Below are 19,370 nucleotides of genomic sequence, written 5' to 3' on the forward strand. Positions count from 1 at the left end.
CACAAGAGATACACTGAAACAGATGTCATCCATATTAAATAAACCAAGACAAACGAAGTGGTGTTTAAATCAATAACATCAACAATGAAACCAATGCACTGATTTGAGTGATACTGTATGTGCTGTGCTGCTGAATGGCCCCTCATAGCTAAGATAGATAGATAGATAGATAGATAGATAGATAGATAGATAGATAGATAGATAGATAGATAGATAGATAGACAGATAGATAGATCCCTGCCATCCACCTTACCAAACAGTGACTGAAAAGGCAAGCACATATTCTTACATTTGCGGGATAAATCATCAGGACATTTTCTAGTTGATATGGCTTTGAAAAGAAGTACCTGTCACAAAGTGCTTATTTGATTTTTGCAGGGAAAACAAAGGAATGAGGGATTGTGGTTAGCACGGCAGCGTTAAACCCCTGACCCACATATATGCATCAGTCTGTTGAGAGCTCGGATTATTACCATGTAGGCCGAGAGCTCATCACAAGTGCCCAACAAAGTGGGTTTTTTTGCACACTCAAACAGGATGAGGATGAGCTGACTTCGAAAAGGAAACTGAACAGAAGCTAAAGGTCTTGGTTTTGCTGTCCTCCAGTGGTTTAATTTCACACATTGCCAAAGAAAAGCTATTGCGTATTGAAGGCTGTGTGAGCCCACAGTGATAAGACCATTGATGGTGGTTACATGTAATCTACAACTTCTGACCATGAAACAGACTTGATAGCTTCAACCAGAGAGGGCAGTAAAACACTGCTCTTTAAGATAGAGAAGTGAGATACATGTGTGGATAATACTCCTACTTGCTCTTGCAGGGGCCACAAAAGCACCAAAGCTGATTTGGGGACTAGTTTAGACCTTATTTTTTCAGTTCAATGCTGAAACGTTGCATAATCTTACATATATATAACTGAAATTATCACACAGTCAGGCACATAGCTTTCCTGCACATGACAACTGTGCACATTTGCACAGAGAGTGGGAAGGATTTAGGGCGTGAACAGGTGTCCATTAGCTCACTTTGTAAGTGTTTGCATCTCTGTGAACGAAGTTATGCACTCACGTTTCAACCAATGGCATGTTCTTTTCTTTCTGAAAATATATTCGACACCATTTTATTTGATTTATTTCATCAGAAGACTCTTCACTCATTTCAAGCTTGCTTTATTAGTGAAGTCATGAGATAATCATTATCTTCTGGTTAATCAAACACTCATTCAGTAATCAGAGGGTTAGGAAGGGGGACTTCTTGGTGAGACAGTGGGGTGTAAGTGGTGACTAATGCGGTGCACACCCATAGCAGCTAACATTTGATTTCAACAAGGAACGAAAGCTTTTCATCTTTTCTACTGACACTGCTCATGAAATAGATTGATAGGCATGGCCAGCCTTTCTACCAGGATGCCCTCCAGAGTCTCTAAAGACATCCGCCCCACATCGTAGCCCCTCACTGAGGCGCTCGCATTGACATTAACCGGCACAATCTCCTCTCCACTGTTAAGATCATTTCTTCCCACAGCAGCATATGTGGGGAAAAAGGGCTTCACAGACTCAGGAAGGCTGGTACTGTAGGACGGGCAGCAGTAAGCAGACCACATGTACTCAGGAACAGACACCCTGTTTTTGATCCAGCGTGGTGCAGACTTATAAGGCATGGCTCCGGTGATCACGTACATCTTCCCGTTGCAGTAGGCCTTGAATTTTCTTAAAACCTCGTTCTCCAGATCATTCCAGGGGCCAGAGTTGGAGCCTGCTCGCTGAGGGACAATGTTTGTCAGCGTGAAGGTGGACTTGCGGTCTTCTTTTGTCTTCATGTGCAAGCTGGGACTGAGATGGCCTTTGGTGTAGTTGGAGTTCTTGTAGTCCTCAACCACCGCCTGGCTCTCGATCACATTCTGGTCCACAGTAGTAGGGAAGGGTGTCATCTCAGAGCTTGCACGGGAAAACACCAACTGACAGCGAGGAAGAAGGACATGTCACTGTTTAGAAGCTACAATGAGTCCTGCAATAGATCTTCTGATCATGAAGGTTGAAATGTTCTTTTTTTTTTGAGACTACTGTAATTCTACTGTGACACACATATATTTATCTACTGTGCTACTCTGCAATAGAGCATACACTGTACTTAACTTATCCATATCCTTATCCAATATATATATTTTTTATAGTCTTTTGTATAAAATGTACACATATATAGTCAACTTCTTATTTTGTGTTTGGTATTTTTTACTTCTATTTCTATTGCCTTTGCTATTGCTATTTCTATTGCTTGCTGCCTGTAGCACCCTAATTCCCCAGCAGGAGATTAAAACATTTTATCTTATCTTATCTCTTACTTATTGAACAGCATTACGTTATACAGAGAGGTGTTTCTGTTATTCAGCCTCCACTCATTGATATAAATGAGTTTTCCAACATACCTGTGGTTCATACTTCCAACTAGTCCTGGGCCGTTTGCCATCTGCAATTCTGAGTAAGTACGCAGAGTACAATGGTGCACGATGCTGACGGTGATACAGGCTGGCAAAGTGGTACTGGTTTTCGTAGCGCTGGCATATTGGCTGGTATCCTGCTGCACTGATGCCCTTTGGTGGAGTTTTCTTGTAGAAGAAATCAAGGCACTGGGAGAAGTCGTTGCTGATCTCTCCAAGGACCAGTCCACCAAACCCGAGCAAGAGAAGAAACGGAGCTCCCGTTGAGAGTTGCAGCATCTTCCTCTGAGACATCCTGTGCAGCTGAGCAGCAGGCCGGCTGTATATGTCTGCTGGAAAGAGATTCTAACGAACAAAGACTTTAATGACAGACTTCCTCTCAGACACAGCTCTCGAGTTACAAAAAACCAATATTTCCTTTGTGTCCATTCAGCGTCTGGAGTATAGGCGTTTGTTGGAAGTCACTGAGTTCCTTCTTATATGTATAGACAGCAGAAACCCTTTGGTTGACAGTTTGAACACACCCCATACCCCCGTTTACTATCAAAATTCCCTTGTTAACCAGCAGTCAGGCTGTCTTCAGGGAAACAGAGGCTCTGCATGTCCTTTTTTCATCAGTCAGGGGAGGTAGAGCTCATCTTGTGATTGTGGCAAGTTGAGGAAAATGAAGCTTCACTCCAAATCTTAAACTGAGCATCAACACTATCCTGAACTTTTGTTTATTCTTGACTAGAATACTTGTATCTTAGTTAGATCTTCTCCAGATCTAATGGTAGAGATGCTTTTCATGTCACTGATGCATAAGACATTCTGACTATATCTGGTTGAAACAACAAAAATCTGTGGAAAATGTGACAGGAACTTTCTCATGCTGTCTCAAAAGATGAAGCATCACACTCCTCTGACAGGCCTTCTTTGTTTCATTTTCCGTCTCTCTCCAGTTTCTGTGTTATTTCTTCTGTCATCAAAATTTGCCTCATTGTGGGAAACAGAAATATTTTCTGTAAGGTGTAAAATACTTTCAATATTTCTCACCTGGTATGTTTTTTTTTTTTTTTTAAGTCTGTGGCTTCTTTATTTCATTATGTGCTTGATCTGTTGGTGGGAAAATCCTCAGTTATAGTCGTCGTTTTTTAACATGCAGGTACATATGAGATTACATAATTAACAAAAGATAGTAGAAAGAAATTCTGCTTTGCAAATTACTCAGTGGTTATGAAAATGTGTTTGGAAGCCTTTTAATTATTCATCTAACTAATAAAAATTATATTACATGAGACACTTTTAATAACAAACATTGTAACATATTAAACATGGTCCTGGTACTACTTGCTCCCTAACCTCTCTGAGTGACCCCAGATCATGAATGATGATGTGCTGAATGGTGCTCTGAATGGCCCCTTATATCTTGGATAGATACATACTCTTAAATTTGGGGAATAAATCATCAGGACATTTTCTAGTTGATATGGCTGTGAAGAATGCCAGCGTCAAATTGTTTATTGGATTTTTGCAGGGAAAACAAAGGAATGAGGGATTGTGGTTAGTAAAGTGGCGTTCAACCCCTGACCCACATATATGCATCAGTCTGTTGAGAGCTCCGATTATTACTATGTAGGCCTAGAGCTCATCACAAGTGTCCAACAAAAGTGGCCAGCAGCTACACATAGCAGCAATATTCAAAACAGAAGCAACAGAGTTTACTCTAAATCAAGGAAATTACCATAAAAAGGCTGAAACACACAAACAGCATAACAAAATGTTCAAAGCTCACTACAAGCCACCAAATCGTCCTAAAACACATATTGTTCACTACACACAACAAGAGGCATTGCTACAATAAGCTGTCGCGCTAACTACCAAAGCTGTTAGAGCCAAAGCTAGGCTAACTACCTGCAGAACACAATGCAGCATGAGGAATAGTTTGGAATATATTTTATTTGATTCCTTGCCAAGAGTTAATTGACACGCCCGATATTGCTCTGTCTGTGAGTTAAATATGAAGGTACACCCAGCAGCTAATTAGCGTAGCATAAAGGCTAGAAACAGGAGGGAGCAGCTAGCTTAGCTGTGGCTAAAGGTAACAAAGTCCACCTAAAATCACCTCTAATGCTCACAATTTAACAAGTTGCAGGTTTTTTGTTTGATTTTGTCCTAAAGGAGCCACTTCATCTCCAAGTTGTGCAAACTTTGCCCTGAGGAATTGTGCTGAGGACAACATGAAACAGTTTAGCCATCAGGCTCTAAACAACATCTTTAACAACTTCTATGTTGACGACTGCCTCACTTTAGCAGCTTTAGAGGAAGATGCAGTAGAGAACAGCAGATAAGCAACAGTTGTCATGTGATGGCTGCTATACCTGAAGCAGAGGGAGCAAAACAGATGAACCTGGTCAGAGAGATGGAAAAGATCACTCTTTCAAGGCTATGTGCTAGTAACCTCAAGCCTTATGAAGAAAGAAGATCTACATGATATAGGGATATATATTGGAATATTATTGTGTGATTATTAATTGAAATAATAATTGGTATTGTAGGAGCCATAAATGTGTATTTATGTTGTTTGTTAATTGTATTAGCTACTCATACCTTTTTTGGTCACTGACCCTTCTGATAATTGGTACATGGGTTCACATTACTTACCTGTTCATAAGTATGGCGGCAGGCAGACACTCTAGCTGAGGAGGACTCATATATTTTCTGTTGACCATCATTGTTACCTCACGGCACATCACGTCATTTCAGGCTCTCTTTCACTGTATATAGTTTTAAATTGCATCCCTGATTTTTTTTTTTAATAAGCTGTTTACAACACCCAGCATTGTTGACAGTGCCATCAACCTTCTGATCTAACTCCTGGCAATTAAGCAAATCAGCTATTACATATTTCCAAAAATGTCAAACTATAAGGTAACATGTTACAGGAACAACTGACTCACCTGCCAATTAATGAATCCCAGCCCTGCACTGTAATGTATGCCAAATCATCTTGAGGTGTGTCAGGTCTGAGGCAATCTGACTCACCAACATTGAGTATATCTAGACTAACCCCAGGCACTGAATTACAACATTAGCCACGGTATGATTAAGGATGCAAGAGACAAATGAACACAAATGGTACATGCACCAGGAACATGTGTAATGGTGACTGAGAGCAACTAATCCCATTAACTCACAAACCAGTCGTAACACTGAACACTAAATATTACTGATTGCTAAATATGTTGATGAATATTTAAACTCATGTTGTTGTTGTTCTTGCACACACAAACAGGTAGCCATTGTCAGCCTTCTTCTCAACATGTCCCCTGTGGTCTCTAAGGACATTCGTCTCACATTATATTCTCACACACTCCCAGAGTATATGGTGACACAGGGTCACACCATGATAGCTCCTGCTTGGTCCAACCATGTATTTAAAAAGTGTTTTTTTGTTTTTTTTTTTTTAATGTGAATACTTTTTCCTCCCTTTCGTGACTAATGCAGCCATGCAAAAAATAACTAAATAAAAAGGGTGAAATGTATTTTTTTTTTCTTTTACCATGACAGATAACATATTGTGGGTGTGGGTATGTATTTTTTTATATTTGGTCAGTGAAGAAAATGAATAGATAATATGCATGCTGATGTTGCATTGCTGGAAGCTGTCAACTTGTTTCAGGTGTCGTCCATTAACTTGGTCTAGAAATCAAAAAGTTTTGAAACAACCACATTAACTGTATTCAAAAATATAATTTACTGTAATCACTCACAAGTATTAAGGAAGGCCAGTGTGACATCACTGAGCTACTTGTACCAAAGACCATTACGATGGAAGACAAGTGCAATGTAAGAAGACTAAGCCACAATTATATATAAGGAAAGTTGTGTTTGATTATTTCTTTGCTTTAACAATGCTTCTTGGCAATAAATCATATACCATTGGAAAGCCTGTTGATTTCCCTTTTAAATGGTGTGACATTTGTAAGAAACATGCATTTGTGGGATGAGCAGCAGAGCTGAGTCTGTGGGTTGTGCCCATGAAAAATGTGACAAATCCTCTCCTCCAGTGCCAAACGGCTTAATCTGTTCTTGACTCTTGTTTGGTGGACTGGATGATTGAAGTCTGAAGAAACAAGACATATTGGCAATTAAAACATTTATTCATTTTACAAACAAGGAGCCTCAGTAGCATGTGGAAAAATAAACATTTCTATGCACTCACTTTTCAACCAATAGCCTGTTTTTTTTTTCTGAAAATATATTCACACCATGGCAGGTTACTGATTTATTTAGTCAGAACACTCTTCACTCATTTCAAGCTTGCATTATTAGTGAAATCACAAGAAAATCATTATGTTCTGGTTAATCAAATACTCATTCAGTAATTAGAGGGTTAGGGAGGGGGACTTCTTGAATTCTTGGCGACACACTGGGGTGTATGTGGTGACGAATGCGGTGCACACCCATAGCAGCTAACATTTGATTTCAACAAGGAACGAAAGCTTTTCATTTTTCCTACTGACACTGCTCATGAAATAGACTGAGAGGCATGGCCAGCCTTTGTGTCAGGATGCCCTCCATTGACTCTAAAGACATCCGCCGCACATTGTATCCCCTCACTGAGGCCCTCGCCTTGACATTAACCGGCACAATCTCCTCTCCACTGTTAAGATCATTTCTTCCCACAGCAGCATATGTGGGGAAAAAAAGGGCTTCACAGACTCAGGAAGGCTGGTACTGTTGGATGGGCAGCAGTAAGCAGACCACATGTACTCAGGAACAGACACCCTGTTTTTGATCCAGGGGGGTGCAGACTTATAAGGCATGGCTCCGGTGATCACGTACATCGACCCGTTGCAGTAGGCCTTGAATTTTCTTAAAACCTCGTTCTCCAGATCATTCCAGGGGCCGGAGTTGGAGCCTGCTCGCTGAGGGACAATGTTTGTCAGCGTGAAGGTGGACTTGCGGTTTTCTTTTGTCTTCATGTGCAAGCTGGGACTGAGATGGCCCTTGGTGTAGTTGGAGTTCTTGCAGTCCTCAACCACCGCCTGGCTTTCAATCACATTCTGGTCCATGGGATTACGGAAGGGCGTCATCTCAGAGCTTGCACAGTGAAACGCCAACTGGCAGCGTGGAAGAAGGACATGTCACTGTTTAGAAGCTACAATGAGTATGTTTGAGATGAATATTCATGTGAGTCTGTGTTACTACTTTGTCTGACATGGGGTGTGACCCATTCCTTCATCTAGTTTGCAAAAGAAAAATGAAAATGGAACTTATGAAATGTAGCTTTCCTTTCCATAGTACCTCACCAGAGAAAAGTAATAAGTGTGTGACAACTAATGGAAAAAACTTCATTACACCAATCACACATTGACCACAGTGACACTTCAATTACACAGAAAGTTCCCTGTGACATCATCTCTTGTTGCCTTAAAATGTACAACACATTTCCCATTAGGTCTACGTGGAATTGAGTTGTTCAAACACACACCAGTGAATTCAGGATGTGATGTTGCAGAACAAAAACAACCAAGGAAGAGATTTGCTATAAAGTCACAGTACCTTAATTTTCCAGTTTATTAAGTACACCTGGCTAAAACTAATAAAGTTGCACAAAATAGTCTCAAAAAATAGTCCTGCAGTGCATCGTCTCATTGTGAAGGTTATAATGTTCACTTTTGTTGAGAATGTACTTGAACAGCATTATGTTATACAGAGAGGTGTTTCTGTTATTCAGCCTCCCCTCATTGATATAAATGAGGTGGATACACCACACACAGCTTTCCAACCTACCTGTGGTTCATACTTCCAACTAGTCCTGGGCCGTTTGCCATCTGCAATACTAAGTAAGTACGCAGAGTACAATGGTGCACGGTGCTGACGGTGATACAGGCTGGCAAAGTGATACTGGTTTTCTTGTAGAAGAAATCAAGGCACTGGGAGAAGTCGTTGCTGATCTCTCCAAGGACCAGTCCACCAAACCCGAGCAGGAGAAGAAACGGAGCTCCCGTTGAGAGTTGCAGCATCTTCCTCTGAGACATCCTGCGCAGCAGAGCAGAAGGCCGGCTGTATACGTCTGCTGGAAAGAGATTCTAACGAACAAAGACTTTAATGACAGACTGCTTTTCAGACACAGCTCTAGTTACTTAACCCTGTCAGGTTCTGCAGTTTCCCCTCCTTTTTTGCTCTATTGTGCCACCACCTCTCTCTCCTGTCTGTCTCTCCCCTGTCGTGTGTGTGTGTGTGTAGCGAGGCTGGCAGCTCCAGTCCGGCCTCCTTCTCTCCTCAGCGCACCTGTGACCAGTTATTCAATCAAGACCGAACTGCCGCCACAGTATAAAGACACCTGTCTTTCACCCAGTATTTGTTGAATGGTGTGTTCACCTTTGTGGTGATGCTGAGATTCCTGAGATCTACCTGGTATTTTGACTATTTTGCGTTTTGTGCTTTTTGCCTGCCTGACGCCTGTCTCCTTCTGCCCTTGTGCTCCTGCGTATGTCCAGTCAGTCTGTCGTCATGAGTGACTTGGTACTGGCCTGTTCACTGTTGACTCTTCGCGTGGATCTCATAGGCTCGTCTGTTGCACAGTTGCCGAATGAACCATTAAACTATTTGCCCTTTTACATACCCTCTGTGTCGGAGTCTTAGTTACAGTGTTTGGGTCCATTGACTTCTGCACTGTTAATAAACACCTATATTTCCTTTGTGTCCATTCAGCGTCTGGAGTATAGGCATTTGTTGGAAGTCACTGAGTTCCTTCTTATATGTACAGATAGCAGAAACCCTTTGGTTGGCAGTTTGAACACACCCCATACCCCCGTTTACTATCAAACCTTGTTAACCAGCAGTCAGGCTGCCTTCAGGAAAACAGCGGCTCTGCATATCCTTTTTTCATCAGTCATCTGAGGTAGAGCTCATCTTGTGATTGTGGAAAGGTGAGGAAAATGAAGCTTCCCTCCAAATCCAGCTGTCTATTTTTTTTAAACATGTGTGATTAAATAATTAACAGAGCCCAGTAGAAAGAGTCCACTGATTTGCTTCACTTCCATCACTCAGTGGTTATGAAAATGTGTTTGGAAGCCTATTAATTATTAATTAAACTAATGAAAAAATGATATTACATGAGCTGCCTTTGATAACAAATATTGTAACGCTATTGATATCATTGAACATGGTCCTGGCACTACTTGCTCGATAATGTATTGATTAAACAAGTGTCCAAACAATTGATCTTAAGTCTGTTGCCAGAAGAAATTTTCCAGGATTTGCCTTGAAGGAGCACATACTGTAGGAATGAATGTTCAATCTTAGAGGTTGGTGGTTTATTATGGCCATCTAGTGAGCACCAGAGACATGACACTTAGCAGCAGATTAAATATCCAGCACATACTTAACGTGGCCAATGAAACTGGTTCGACTGTGAGTAATAACGCTGCATTTACAGTCACTGGTGACGAGTCATAACCTGTGGATGACCAGAAACTACCATTTCAGTTTCTACACAGGGGAGAGCTGCTGAGCCTCACTTAGGAACAATACGACAATTATTAAGGAAGGGAGGGGGGCTGAATCTTGTATTTCATTTGATAAAAAACCAAGGCCCTCTCAATGAACCCTCACCTTGACGATAAAATAAAAAAGAAATAGAATATAAACAAAAAATAATTGTGCATCCCCTTTCTGACTTACTCTCTGTGTCAGCCAGTTTCTCTTCTTCTTCCTTGTTCTGTGTTACTGACTCAGCAGCTGTGGGGTGTGTTTTGAAACTCATGTTGAACACCTGGCTCACTTACCTGATGCAATAAGTTCATACCCTGCAGCTTCACAGTGGAGCCCAACGAATAAGCCCTTAAAGCTCCATTACATGCTCCTCTCTTACATGAGTTATGGTAATAAATATAACATATGTTTGTAAGTAGTAAATATTGATATTGACCAATTTGAATGCAAAGTGATTGCTTAAAGTATGGGTTTATTGGGTGCAAGGTGAGTGAGTTGCACCTGCATCTTAGTTTGTGTGTCTTGTTCATGCATATAAGTTAGGTATTACAGCTGCAGGCTTGATTTTGTTTACCAATGACTGTTAATGGCTTCATCATGATGGACTTTATTAATGACTTTGCAAAGTTACTGATCTTGTTAATGCTAATTAATGTTTTATAAACCATTAATAAACAGAAAGGGTGATTTCAACATTTCAGCACGGTTGGCTGCCACAGGGATAAAACAGATCTACTGACCCAAATAAACTATTGTAGTGTAAATGAGGTTTTTCGTTGCGGTTCCCTCTTTCTAATAAAAGTTGTTTGGCTCCGGGATAATAAAGACCGCACACCCTGGCGTGGAGCGGCTCTGTCGGCGGCGCTGAGCCTGTTGCTGCACGCCCTCCGTCTCTTCCGTGCGCTCAGACCACTCCCTCCGTCGGTGTGAAGCAGGATCAGCCTCCTCCCTGCTCCTTTCACCGCTGTCCTCAGACTTCTCAGGGCTATGTGCGCAGCCGAGAATGGCGGAGGCCAGCGCGCTTGAGGAGCTGCACTCGGAGCTCACCTGCCCGGTGTGTTTGGAGCTGTTCCGTGATCCGGTGATCCTCGAGTGCGGACACCACTTCTGCCAGGTGTGCATCATCCAGTGCTGGGAGGCCAAGGCGGACGAGTTGTCGAGTTGCCCGAAGTGCAGAAAGTCCTGCGGCCGCAAGCTGCGGCCCAACTCGCTGCTGTGCAACGTCGTGGACAGCGTGCGGAGAGCCGGGGTCGTGGGCACGGCCGCGGGGATGAGCGGATGGGACCCGGAAGCTGCGCTGGAGGAGCCGGAGGAGCGGGAGCCCGGGTCCAGCATGAGCAGCGTGGCCTCGTCCATCGGGCACTGGCCGCGCCTCGGTATGGATATGTGCGAGGAGCATGAGGAGAAGCTGAAGCTGTACTGCGAGGACGATCAGCTGCCCATCTGTCTGGTGTGCGGCATGTCCCGGGACCACAAGACCCACAATGTCATCCCAATAACCGAGGCTTTTGAAAACTACAAGGTACTCTCTCACTGGATGAGCTAATACACACGTTTCTTTCTGGTAAACCTCAGTCATTACAGGCTCAAGGTCTGGCAAAATCTGTTTCCACAGACTACTTCCTGAGATTGCTTTCAAGCAAGTGGAAGCGTATGTAACTAATTTCTCAAGTTTTACGGAGTGCCTTGCCCCACTAAGCCCATTTTAAGCTCCATTCCTCTAAGGGAAGAAGCTTACATCAAGATGACATCTTTCCAAAATGTCCCATTAAACCAGTACTTCATTTACTAAATAAACAAACCTCCTCTGGCCTTACACAGCCCTTTTTAAGAGCGGCTCCCTGTCTGCAGCCTTTGGGCACTGTGTGTTTTACAGGAATTCAGCAGGCCGCTGTGAGCTCCTGTGAACTCACCCTGCACTATTAACCTTGCAGCTGACCATCATCAGTTTGTGTGAAGGCTCACTCTGAGAGGCCTCTCGCTGTGTCTCAACATGTTTTCCTGGCGCTGAATTCCCATTCTGTTTTTCAAATTTGGCCGTGCAGCTGGGGGATCGTGGGCATCATATGACTCCCATCAAAGAAGATGTTGTTCAGAGCCACACACCAATCAGATTAACCCTTGATTGAGGTATAATCTTGTTTAGCAACACATTTTTTTTTACCGTGTTTTGCATGTGATTGTCTGTCTCTGCTGCCTGCCTGCCAACAGGATAAGCTGTCTGTCGCTCTAGAGAGGGTTCAGCTGCAGACGGAGGAGGCCACGCTTTTCCAAAGGCAGACCAATGAAAAGATCCACCTCCTGAAGGTATTGATATGTGTGTGTATTTGTTTATCTCTGTGTCCTGACGACAATCCCAGCACAAAAAAATGTATGAGTATGTATGTAAGAGCCTTTTGAGCAGAACCAGAAATTCTGGTAGCTAAGTAACATTCACCTGCATTCCTCCACCTTTACCTGTCTGACAGACATGAGTGATGGATGACTCACCCTGATTATGGCTGGTGGTGACACAACAGGTTGTTACTCAGCGCTGTTTGAACATGATGATTTTCATGTTTTGCTAATGCAGAGGTCCTTCCCCAAATCAGAGAGGTGAATAATAAACATTCATACACGTCATGTCATGTTTGTCTTTCTCACACTATGCTGGTTCACACACACGCACACACACACACAAAGTACGGGAAGTACAGGAAGTATACAGTAGCTTGCACACACACACACACACACACACCCTCACAGAAAGAGATAACAGCTGAGAGAATTTAGGTTGGGTCGCTTTTTCCGCCAGAGCAGCATTCACCTCAAATAGAGGTCTGTGTGTGTGTGTGTGTGTGTGTGTGTGTGTGTGTGTGTGCGCACGCGCACGTGTTAGACAGAGATATGGGTGTTGCACGTTTGCTGAGTTGGGCTGTCTGTGCTGCAGCAGATAACTACATATATCTCTTGGCTACTACAGACCGTCGTTCTCTCTCCTGTCTGTCTGTCTGTCTGTCTGCCTGTCTGTCTGTCTGCATGTCTCAGCATGTATACTTTCCTGTATGTCTCACTGTCTGTCTGTTTGACCTAGTTTATGTGCACATCCACAGATTTTCACTTCTCTGTTTCTCCGTCAGCATGACAGGATGCAGGATGTGGGTTAACAAGGTTGAGAGGAAGTTTGTAAAGTTTATCTTTTCCGGTAAATTTCTCTACTCTTTCTTTCTGTGTGTGTGTTTGTGCTGCTGTCTGTCTATCTGCATACTTCCGTCTATCCTCAGATCATGCTGTATAGCAATGGATTAAGTTTTCAGATTCTTTACTGAAGCAAAAGGACCAATGCCACAGTGTAAAAACAGTCTTCTTAGTAAAGTAAAAGACCTGCATTATATCAGGTTCTGTAGAGTACTACTGCACATGTGAAAAAAGTTCTTTAAAGCCTTTCGTGGCTCCAAAAGGAGTTGTGTAAAATCTGATAAATTATTGTAAAAGATCTAGACTTTTCTGTGCACACAAAAGGCTATTTTCTCTTAACCCTTTTTATGTACACAGTATTTGGTTTGTGTGGGCAAGCGGTCGTGCCCATTGTTGCGCCGTTCATCCACTGCCATCACCTCATGTTGCAGCATGATAATGCATGTCCACATGTTGCAAGGATCTGTAAACAATCCCAGGAAGCTGAAAACATCCAAATTCTTGCATGGCCTGCAGAGTCACCTGACTGTTTGGGGTGCTCTGGATTGGCAGGTATGGCAGCTTGTTCCAGTTCCACAGGCCACAATCAATAAACCTGATCAGCTCTATGCAAAGGAGCTGTGGTGGTCACACGAGATACTGATTGGTTTTCTGATCCATGACCCCCTGCCTTGTTCTTTTGGGTATCTGTGACCACAAAATGCATGCAGCAGCTGTAGCACTTGTCATATGAACTCCATAGTCAATACCATATGTCTTTTTTCAAGATAATCAACATCTTTGACAGATATGCCACAGCTGTCAGGTGTATGAAGTGCTCAATAACATGGATTTAAACACATTTGTAAAAATAAAAAAAAAAGCATTTTGTGTGCATTGAAAAAGTCTTAAAAATGAGAGCAAAAACAAAAGTATTGCATTTGCATTTTTGTGTGGTGCAGCATTTTACTGGTAGTTGTAGCTGGTTGAGGTGGAGTTAATTTAACAAATGCAACGACTGTTTTTGTTGTCAAATCTCATTCTGTGTTTTCTGTGTTAAATCTTATTGTAATTTGTAAAGTAACTTGTAACTATAGCTGGCAGATAAATGTAGTGGAGTCTTTCAGAACGTTTTATGTTTAATGCTTCTGCTCAGTTTAAAGTGTTACACAGTGTAGACGAGACTGTTTAAATGTGCAAAACAGAGGGAAAACACAGGGTATATCAATACATAGCATAGATACCAAAGGGCCAGTAGGGTTGGTTTCAGCCCCTCATAGTCAAAAAACAATGCTTGTTCCTACATATATTCAAACAGAGCAGCAAAGCAGCAGTAGCCTTGTGATTCAGATTTGCCTGTTATAGAATAAGAAAAGTGGAGTTTTTCTTTAACAGCAAACATATCACATGAAAACCATATTCATTGTCTGTTTTTAGAAGCTTTCAGTTTTGGTTTTAATAACAAACATCAGGTTGCCAGATGACTGGAAACAAATCATTGAGGTCATTGTCAATAATTCTGTGCCTCACTTTCTTAAAGAAAAGAAAGTACCGAAAACCCTGAGGTGAAAACATGCGTTTACTTTGGCCCCGACTGATCGGAGTCCTCCCTGTGTTTCAGGAGCGAGCAGGAGATCTGGAGGAGCTGGTCACTGCAGAGTTTGGCCGGCTGAGGGAGTTCCTGCTCGAGGAGGAGGAGCGGATAAAGGAGAAGCTGCAGAAGCAGAAAGAGGAGCAGCTCAACCAGCTGGAGGAGGCGCTCACTCAGACCACGGAGCAAATCAGCCGACTGGAGAGCACGGCCGACCAGCTTCGCCTCAAACTGAGGGAGGAAGAAAACCCGGAGCAGCTCAAGGTGGGAGAGAAGAGGGGGAGATGAGTGGATGCTGCTCATGTTGACGGATGAGACAGCGAATAACGAAGCATTCTGTTACACTGTGTCCGAGATATCATCTGAATTTTTCTAATCACAGGTTCGTGTTTTCTTCTCTATTTTCAGGGAATCAAAGATTTCATTGGAGGGTGAGTACCGTGCTGATCATATGGAGATCATACAACAACAGTCATTTCCCAATGAGTCACTCAATCATTTCTAGGTCATCTCCCCTTCTGCCTCCACATCACTGTTGCCCCACTTTCAGTGTCTACAGTCACGAGGCAGTGGCGTATTGTTTTGAAATTAACTGTAAAGTCTGATGGAAACAGGATGCGGGGGCACGATTGCGGTTTAGCGTTTTGCCCTCGCCTCATGGCAGCTTGTGGCAACTAGGTCTCACAATTAATAACAGAATAATTAAAAGCTATCTGCAGGTGCTGCTGAAGATCGGACATTACCTCCATTTAAAAGGTTAAAAAATTGGATTATGGAGGTTTTGTCAGTTTGTTTTCACTGTATTCACTTTTTTTTTAATTTCCTGTTTTTCGTAAACACTTGATATTTCATAATAATAAGGCATCAGTGCTGATCTTGTATAAGCTACTTCCTGCTTTAGGATGCAGTTTCATATAAACACTACTTTTCTTGTAATGTGTATCCACTGGAGGCACAAAGAATGTTGATCTTCAGTGAAGATGCTATCTTTCCCTTTGAATTATTTCATCTCTCTTGTCGCTATCTCTCTCTCTGTCAGCGCTGAGAGCTTGTTTGAGCGCCCCCCAGAGGTGAGTGTCCATCTGCAGTCAGCAGAGTTCCTGGGACCTCTGCAGTACCGGACCTGGAAGAAAATGAGCTCCATTTTTCAGCCAGGTGTGTAGACACACAGAGAGACAGGTTCCCACAGAAGACATTTCACCAGAAGAAGACGTTACACTGCTGTCTTTACATAGATAGATATACTTTATTTATCCCAAGCTGGGAAATTGCAGACATGGCGGTAGTAGCAGTTTGCATTTGTATTCAGTCTATCAGCCTGCTCTGGGTGGAGGAGCTGAACGACGTGTTTCAAACTGTATCTGCTTAACCACATCTGTCACCTTGTGTGCAAAGGCTTACTTTGGGTATTTCGGGTCACTTGCCTGTGACATGTCGCCATGCATACTTGATGATTGTGCAACACTAGACTGCAATACTGGATTTAATGAATCTATGGGGTTACATTGCAGTTTTCTATCCTGACGCAGTATCATTTATATTTTACTTGTATCCATGTAGCTGATGCTCTTATCTAGCTCGTCTTACACTAATTGAGCAGGTAGGAATTCAGTATCTTGTTGAAGGTCACTGTCAAGGAGTCTTTCTTGGGTTGCTCTCTGTAAACACATGTTAGTTGTTGCATTGGTGCGTTTCCAACTTTTTTTCCCCTTTCCTCCTCTAAGCTGTCACTGCGGTGTCCCTCGACCCGGACACAGCCTACCCCTGCCTGTGGGTTTCCCCGTGTCGCACCAGCGTCCAGGTGGGAAAAATCCAGCCCAACCTGCCCAACAACCCGGAGCGCTTCACCCTCTACAACATCGTCCTGGGCTCTGAAGCATTTTCCTCTGGCAGACACTACTGGGAGGTGGAGGTGGGCTCCAAAACAGCGTGGGGTCTGGGCGTGGCCACAGCCTCCGTCAACAGGAAGGAGGAGATCAGCCTGTGCCCGGATGACGGTTTCTGGACCCTGGTCCTGAGGGACAACTGCAACGGCACCAGCGACTATGAAGCTTGCACCGACTCAGAGGACAGTTTGATATATCCCTCCAAACCCCCCAGAAGGGTGGGGGTCTATCTGGACTACAGTCGTGGTGAAGTGGCGTTTTATGATGCAGGAGACATGAGCCACCTCTTCACCTTCTATGATGCAAAATTCAAAGAGCCTGTTTTCCCGTACTTCAACCCCTGGCCAATTATCAACGGGCGCAACCGGGAGCCGCTCACCATAGTAACGCCACACTGGGGATAGATGTGTATGTTATTGGAGGACTGATGCTTCAGCAGGTTCAGAATAAAACTGCAGAAGAACAACCAGCAGCTGATGAATTTAAATGGACTCATCTCATGAGCTTTCACATATCTGCCTTGTCATAAATATTGTGCTGTGTTAATGATGCTCCATCCTTGTAAGACTGTAAGTAAGAAGATAAAATGACTCCTGACTTTACAACTGAAGGAAGTGACACTTTAAAGGACAAGGCTGTTGATATTCTTTATCTTCCTTATTGTCAGCTAATCCACGAAAAGACCAAAACCAACAATGAACCGATCCTACTGCTCAGTGGATCACAAGCTTTATACCGCTAATTCCTCTGTGCCAACGCATCAGTCAGACACATTGTTGCACTGGATTACATGTTCCTTTATTGCGATGAACATGGCGAGTGTAGTTTATTTGACTCCATCCCACAAATACTGTGCTGCTGTCATAAACTTTCACCAGTGCACCAAATGTGTATTAATCCGCAGACTAATATAGTCCCAAATAAATTTTAGTGAATTATTTAGACCTTTTCTTATAGTGTGACCATTTTTTAAAGATTGACATCTCAAGTTAAAAAAAAAGAAATGAAACATGCATTGAGTGACGGACCAACAGGCTGAGAAAAACATGAAATGGCCTTGTCCTTTTAGATTTTGTATTTGGTCTGAATTAATTAGAAAAGGGGTAAAGCATATTACTTGCTAACATACTCATAAACGTTAAGGTTCTTTGTGGCGTTTGAGACGTCTAGCTGCTGTTCTTTTCTATGACGGCATCCCCCTTTTGCCAGTGATTTCACACCATCCCACTGATCTACAGGTGGTGGTAACACGCAGGTTTGCTGCAGTGCACCAACAATGGCGGTTTAAAATACTTTAAAAAATCGGCCGTGAATTGGATTCATTTGTTCGAGTCTTGGTGAGTGACACTGAATGTAAACATAGCTTTTCTTTGTTTACTCCGCAGTGCACCTTTAACTGGAAGCAGAAAGCTTTAAAAAGTGTATGAACAGATTTTGCTGAATTTCTTACTGTGTGTTTTATATAGCAGCATATATTTTTTACTGTTTTGTAGCTTTTATGTATCCAATCCGGTTGTTCTAATGGCATGTATGTGCATCTGAAGCAATGATGTGTGCAGTGGATTTAACACAATTAAGGACTTCTGCATGTCTTTACAAGGGGCACTTGCTTCTAATTGTCCCCCACCACCACATTTGTCCAACACAACTCTGTAAAAATCAAATTTTAAAATCCTTTCTGAGAAAACACTGTCTCTATATGTGGCATGAGATTTTAATGACATGATTAAATTTCCTACCGAGGTTGTTGTTGGTACACTTGATTCCACCAGAGGGCGCCCAAAACTCACTTTGAATGCATCATCACTCTGCTTCTCAGTGGTGTTTATGAATCATGGAAGCCAATCTCCAGCAGCTGCAGCCAGCTCAAAGCTTTTAGCTTCATCTAAAAAAGGGATGCAGAATATGACGTTTTTTAAACCAATTAATTATCAGGTTTTCCAGTCAAGAAACTTAAGAAAGAGCAACAGAGACGGATCCCTCTCCCAGGATGGACAAACATGTAATAGATGTCTTGTGTGCAGAATTTAACATTTTGCACAAAATTTTACACACCTCCTCTGCACCATGGATATCTGGAAACCGGACAGACCACACAAATACCCAAAAGGCAAAAATCGAGCATCATTAACACAGAGGAGAGGACGAAGATTCAGATCTAAAACATCCAGAATTAGGCACTGATGCAGTGTACACTTACCAATAAATGATGTATTGACACCGACTTGTGCTCAGATACAAACAATACAATCTTGTAATTCAATGGCCTTTCTATTAATACACCTTTGTGGAGCTTATTATGTGTCAGAGAGTTGTTGATTCAGCACATTCTACAATATAATGCAACACAGCAGAGCCGAAACAACATCCTGTTGGTCTCAAGAACAGCTGAACATTTGATTCATGACATTGTGTGTTAAAGCTGTAGATACCTAATTACTTGATTATCTGTGTTATTTTATGCTGGCCCCTTTTTCGTCATCATCAAATCAAATATATAATGATATTTAGTCTGACCCAAAGACTAAATAAAGTTGGTTTCTGTTTTCCATGTCAGCTTAATCTCTGTGCGTCATCTGCCTATACATTAACCATAGCCTGCTGGTTTTAAGACTATACCTGTCAGGGTTATGTCCAGTTCGACCTCTCCCTCCTCCAACTGTGCTGATCTGTAATTAGATATTATTGCAGGCCGATCAACATGCAGTAACACAAGCCTTCACTTCTACATTACTGCCCTGCTCCCACTCCCTGTCATTCAGGCCTGTCTTTGACTGGTTTAGCGAGGGTCAAGGTGAAAGACAAGTCTGAG

General features: G+C 42.5%; 2 protein-coding genes and 1 pseudogene across 2 annotated transcripts; 1 reads left to right on the forward strand and 2 right to left on the reverse strand.

Annotated features, from left to right (window-relative positions):
- Positions 1 to 1,354: 1,354 nt before the first annotated feature.
- Positions 1,355 to 2,734, reverse strand: LOC121612069 (endonuclease domain-containing 1 protein-like). Its single transcript, XM_041944813.1, has 2 exons — positions 2,429 to 2,734; positions 1,355 to 1,960 (listed from the first exon to the last, which is right to left on the reverse strand). Exons 1-2 carry the CDS (start codon positions 2,732 to 2,734, stop codon positions 1,355 to 1,357), a joined length of 912 nt encoding a protein of 303 aa, XP_041800747.1.
- A 4,186-nt stretch (positions 2,735 to 6,920) lies between these two features.
- LOC121611170 lies at positions 6,921 to 8,466 on the reverse strand (annotated as a pseudogene).
- Positions 8,467 to 10,860: 2,394 nt separating this feature from the next.
- On the forward strand, positions 10,861 to 19,109 carry LOC121611168 (zinc-binding protein A33-like). Its single transcript, XM_041943561.1, has 6 exons — positions 10,861 to 11,447; positions 12,137 to 12,232; positions 14,703 to 14,936; positions 15,081 to 15,103; positions 15,712 to 15,827; positions 16,397 to 19,109. The coding sequence occupies exons 1-6, from the start codon at positions 10,929 to 10,931 to the stop codon at positions 16,960 to 16,962; spliced, it is 1,554 nt and encodes a 517-aa protein (XP_041799495.1). The 5' UTR covers positions 10,861 to 10,928; the 3' UTR covers positions 16,963 to 19,109.
- The last annotated feature ends 261 nt before the right edge of the window (positions 19,110 to 19,370 follow it).

The sequence above is a fragment of the Chelmon rostratus genome, chromosome 9 (assembly GCF_017976325.1).
Source record: "Chelmon rostratus isolate fCheRos1 chromosome 9, fCheRos1.pri, whole genome shotgun sequence".
Lineage (NCBI taxonomy): Eukaryota > Metazoa > Chordata > Actinopteri > Chaetodontiformes > Chaetodontidae > Chelmon > Chelmon rostratus.

What these genes read in the sequence shown, in the direction of transcription:
- LOC121611168 (XM_041943561.1), top strand. Translation starts at nt 10,929, where the DNA reads ATGGCGGAGGCCAGCGCGCTTGAGGAGCTGCACTCGGAGCTCACCTGC. An exon ending in ATCAAAGATTTCATTGGAGG is followed by an intron (nt 15,104 to 15,711) that starts GTGAGTACCGTG and finishes TCTCTCTGTCAG; the next exon opens with CGCTGAGAGCTTGTTTGAGC. An exon ending in GAGCTCCATTTTTCAGCCAG is followed by an intron (nt 15,828 to 16,396) that starts GTGTGTAGACAC and finishes TCCTCCTCTAAG; the next exon opens with CTGTCACTGCGGTGTCCCTC.
- LOC121612069 (XM_041944813.1), bottom strand. Translation starts at nt 2,734, where the DNA reads ATGTCTCAGAGGAAGATGCTGCAACTCTCAACGGGAGCTCCGTTTCTT. An exon ending in GTTGGAAGTATGAACCACAG is followed by an intron (nt 1,961 to 2,428) that starts GTATGTTGGAAA and finishes CCTCGCTGTCAG; the next exon opens with TTGGTGTTTTCCCGTGCAAG.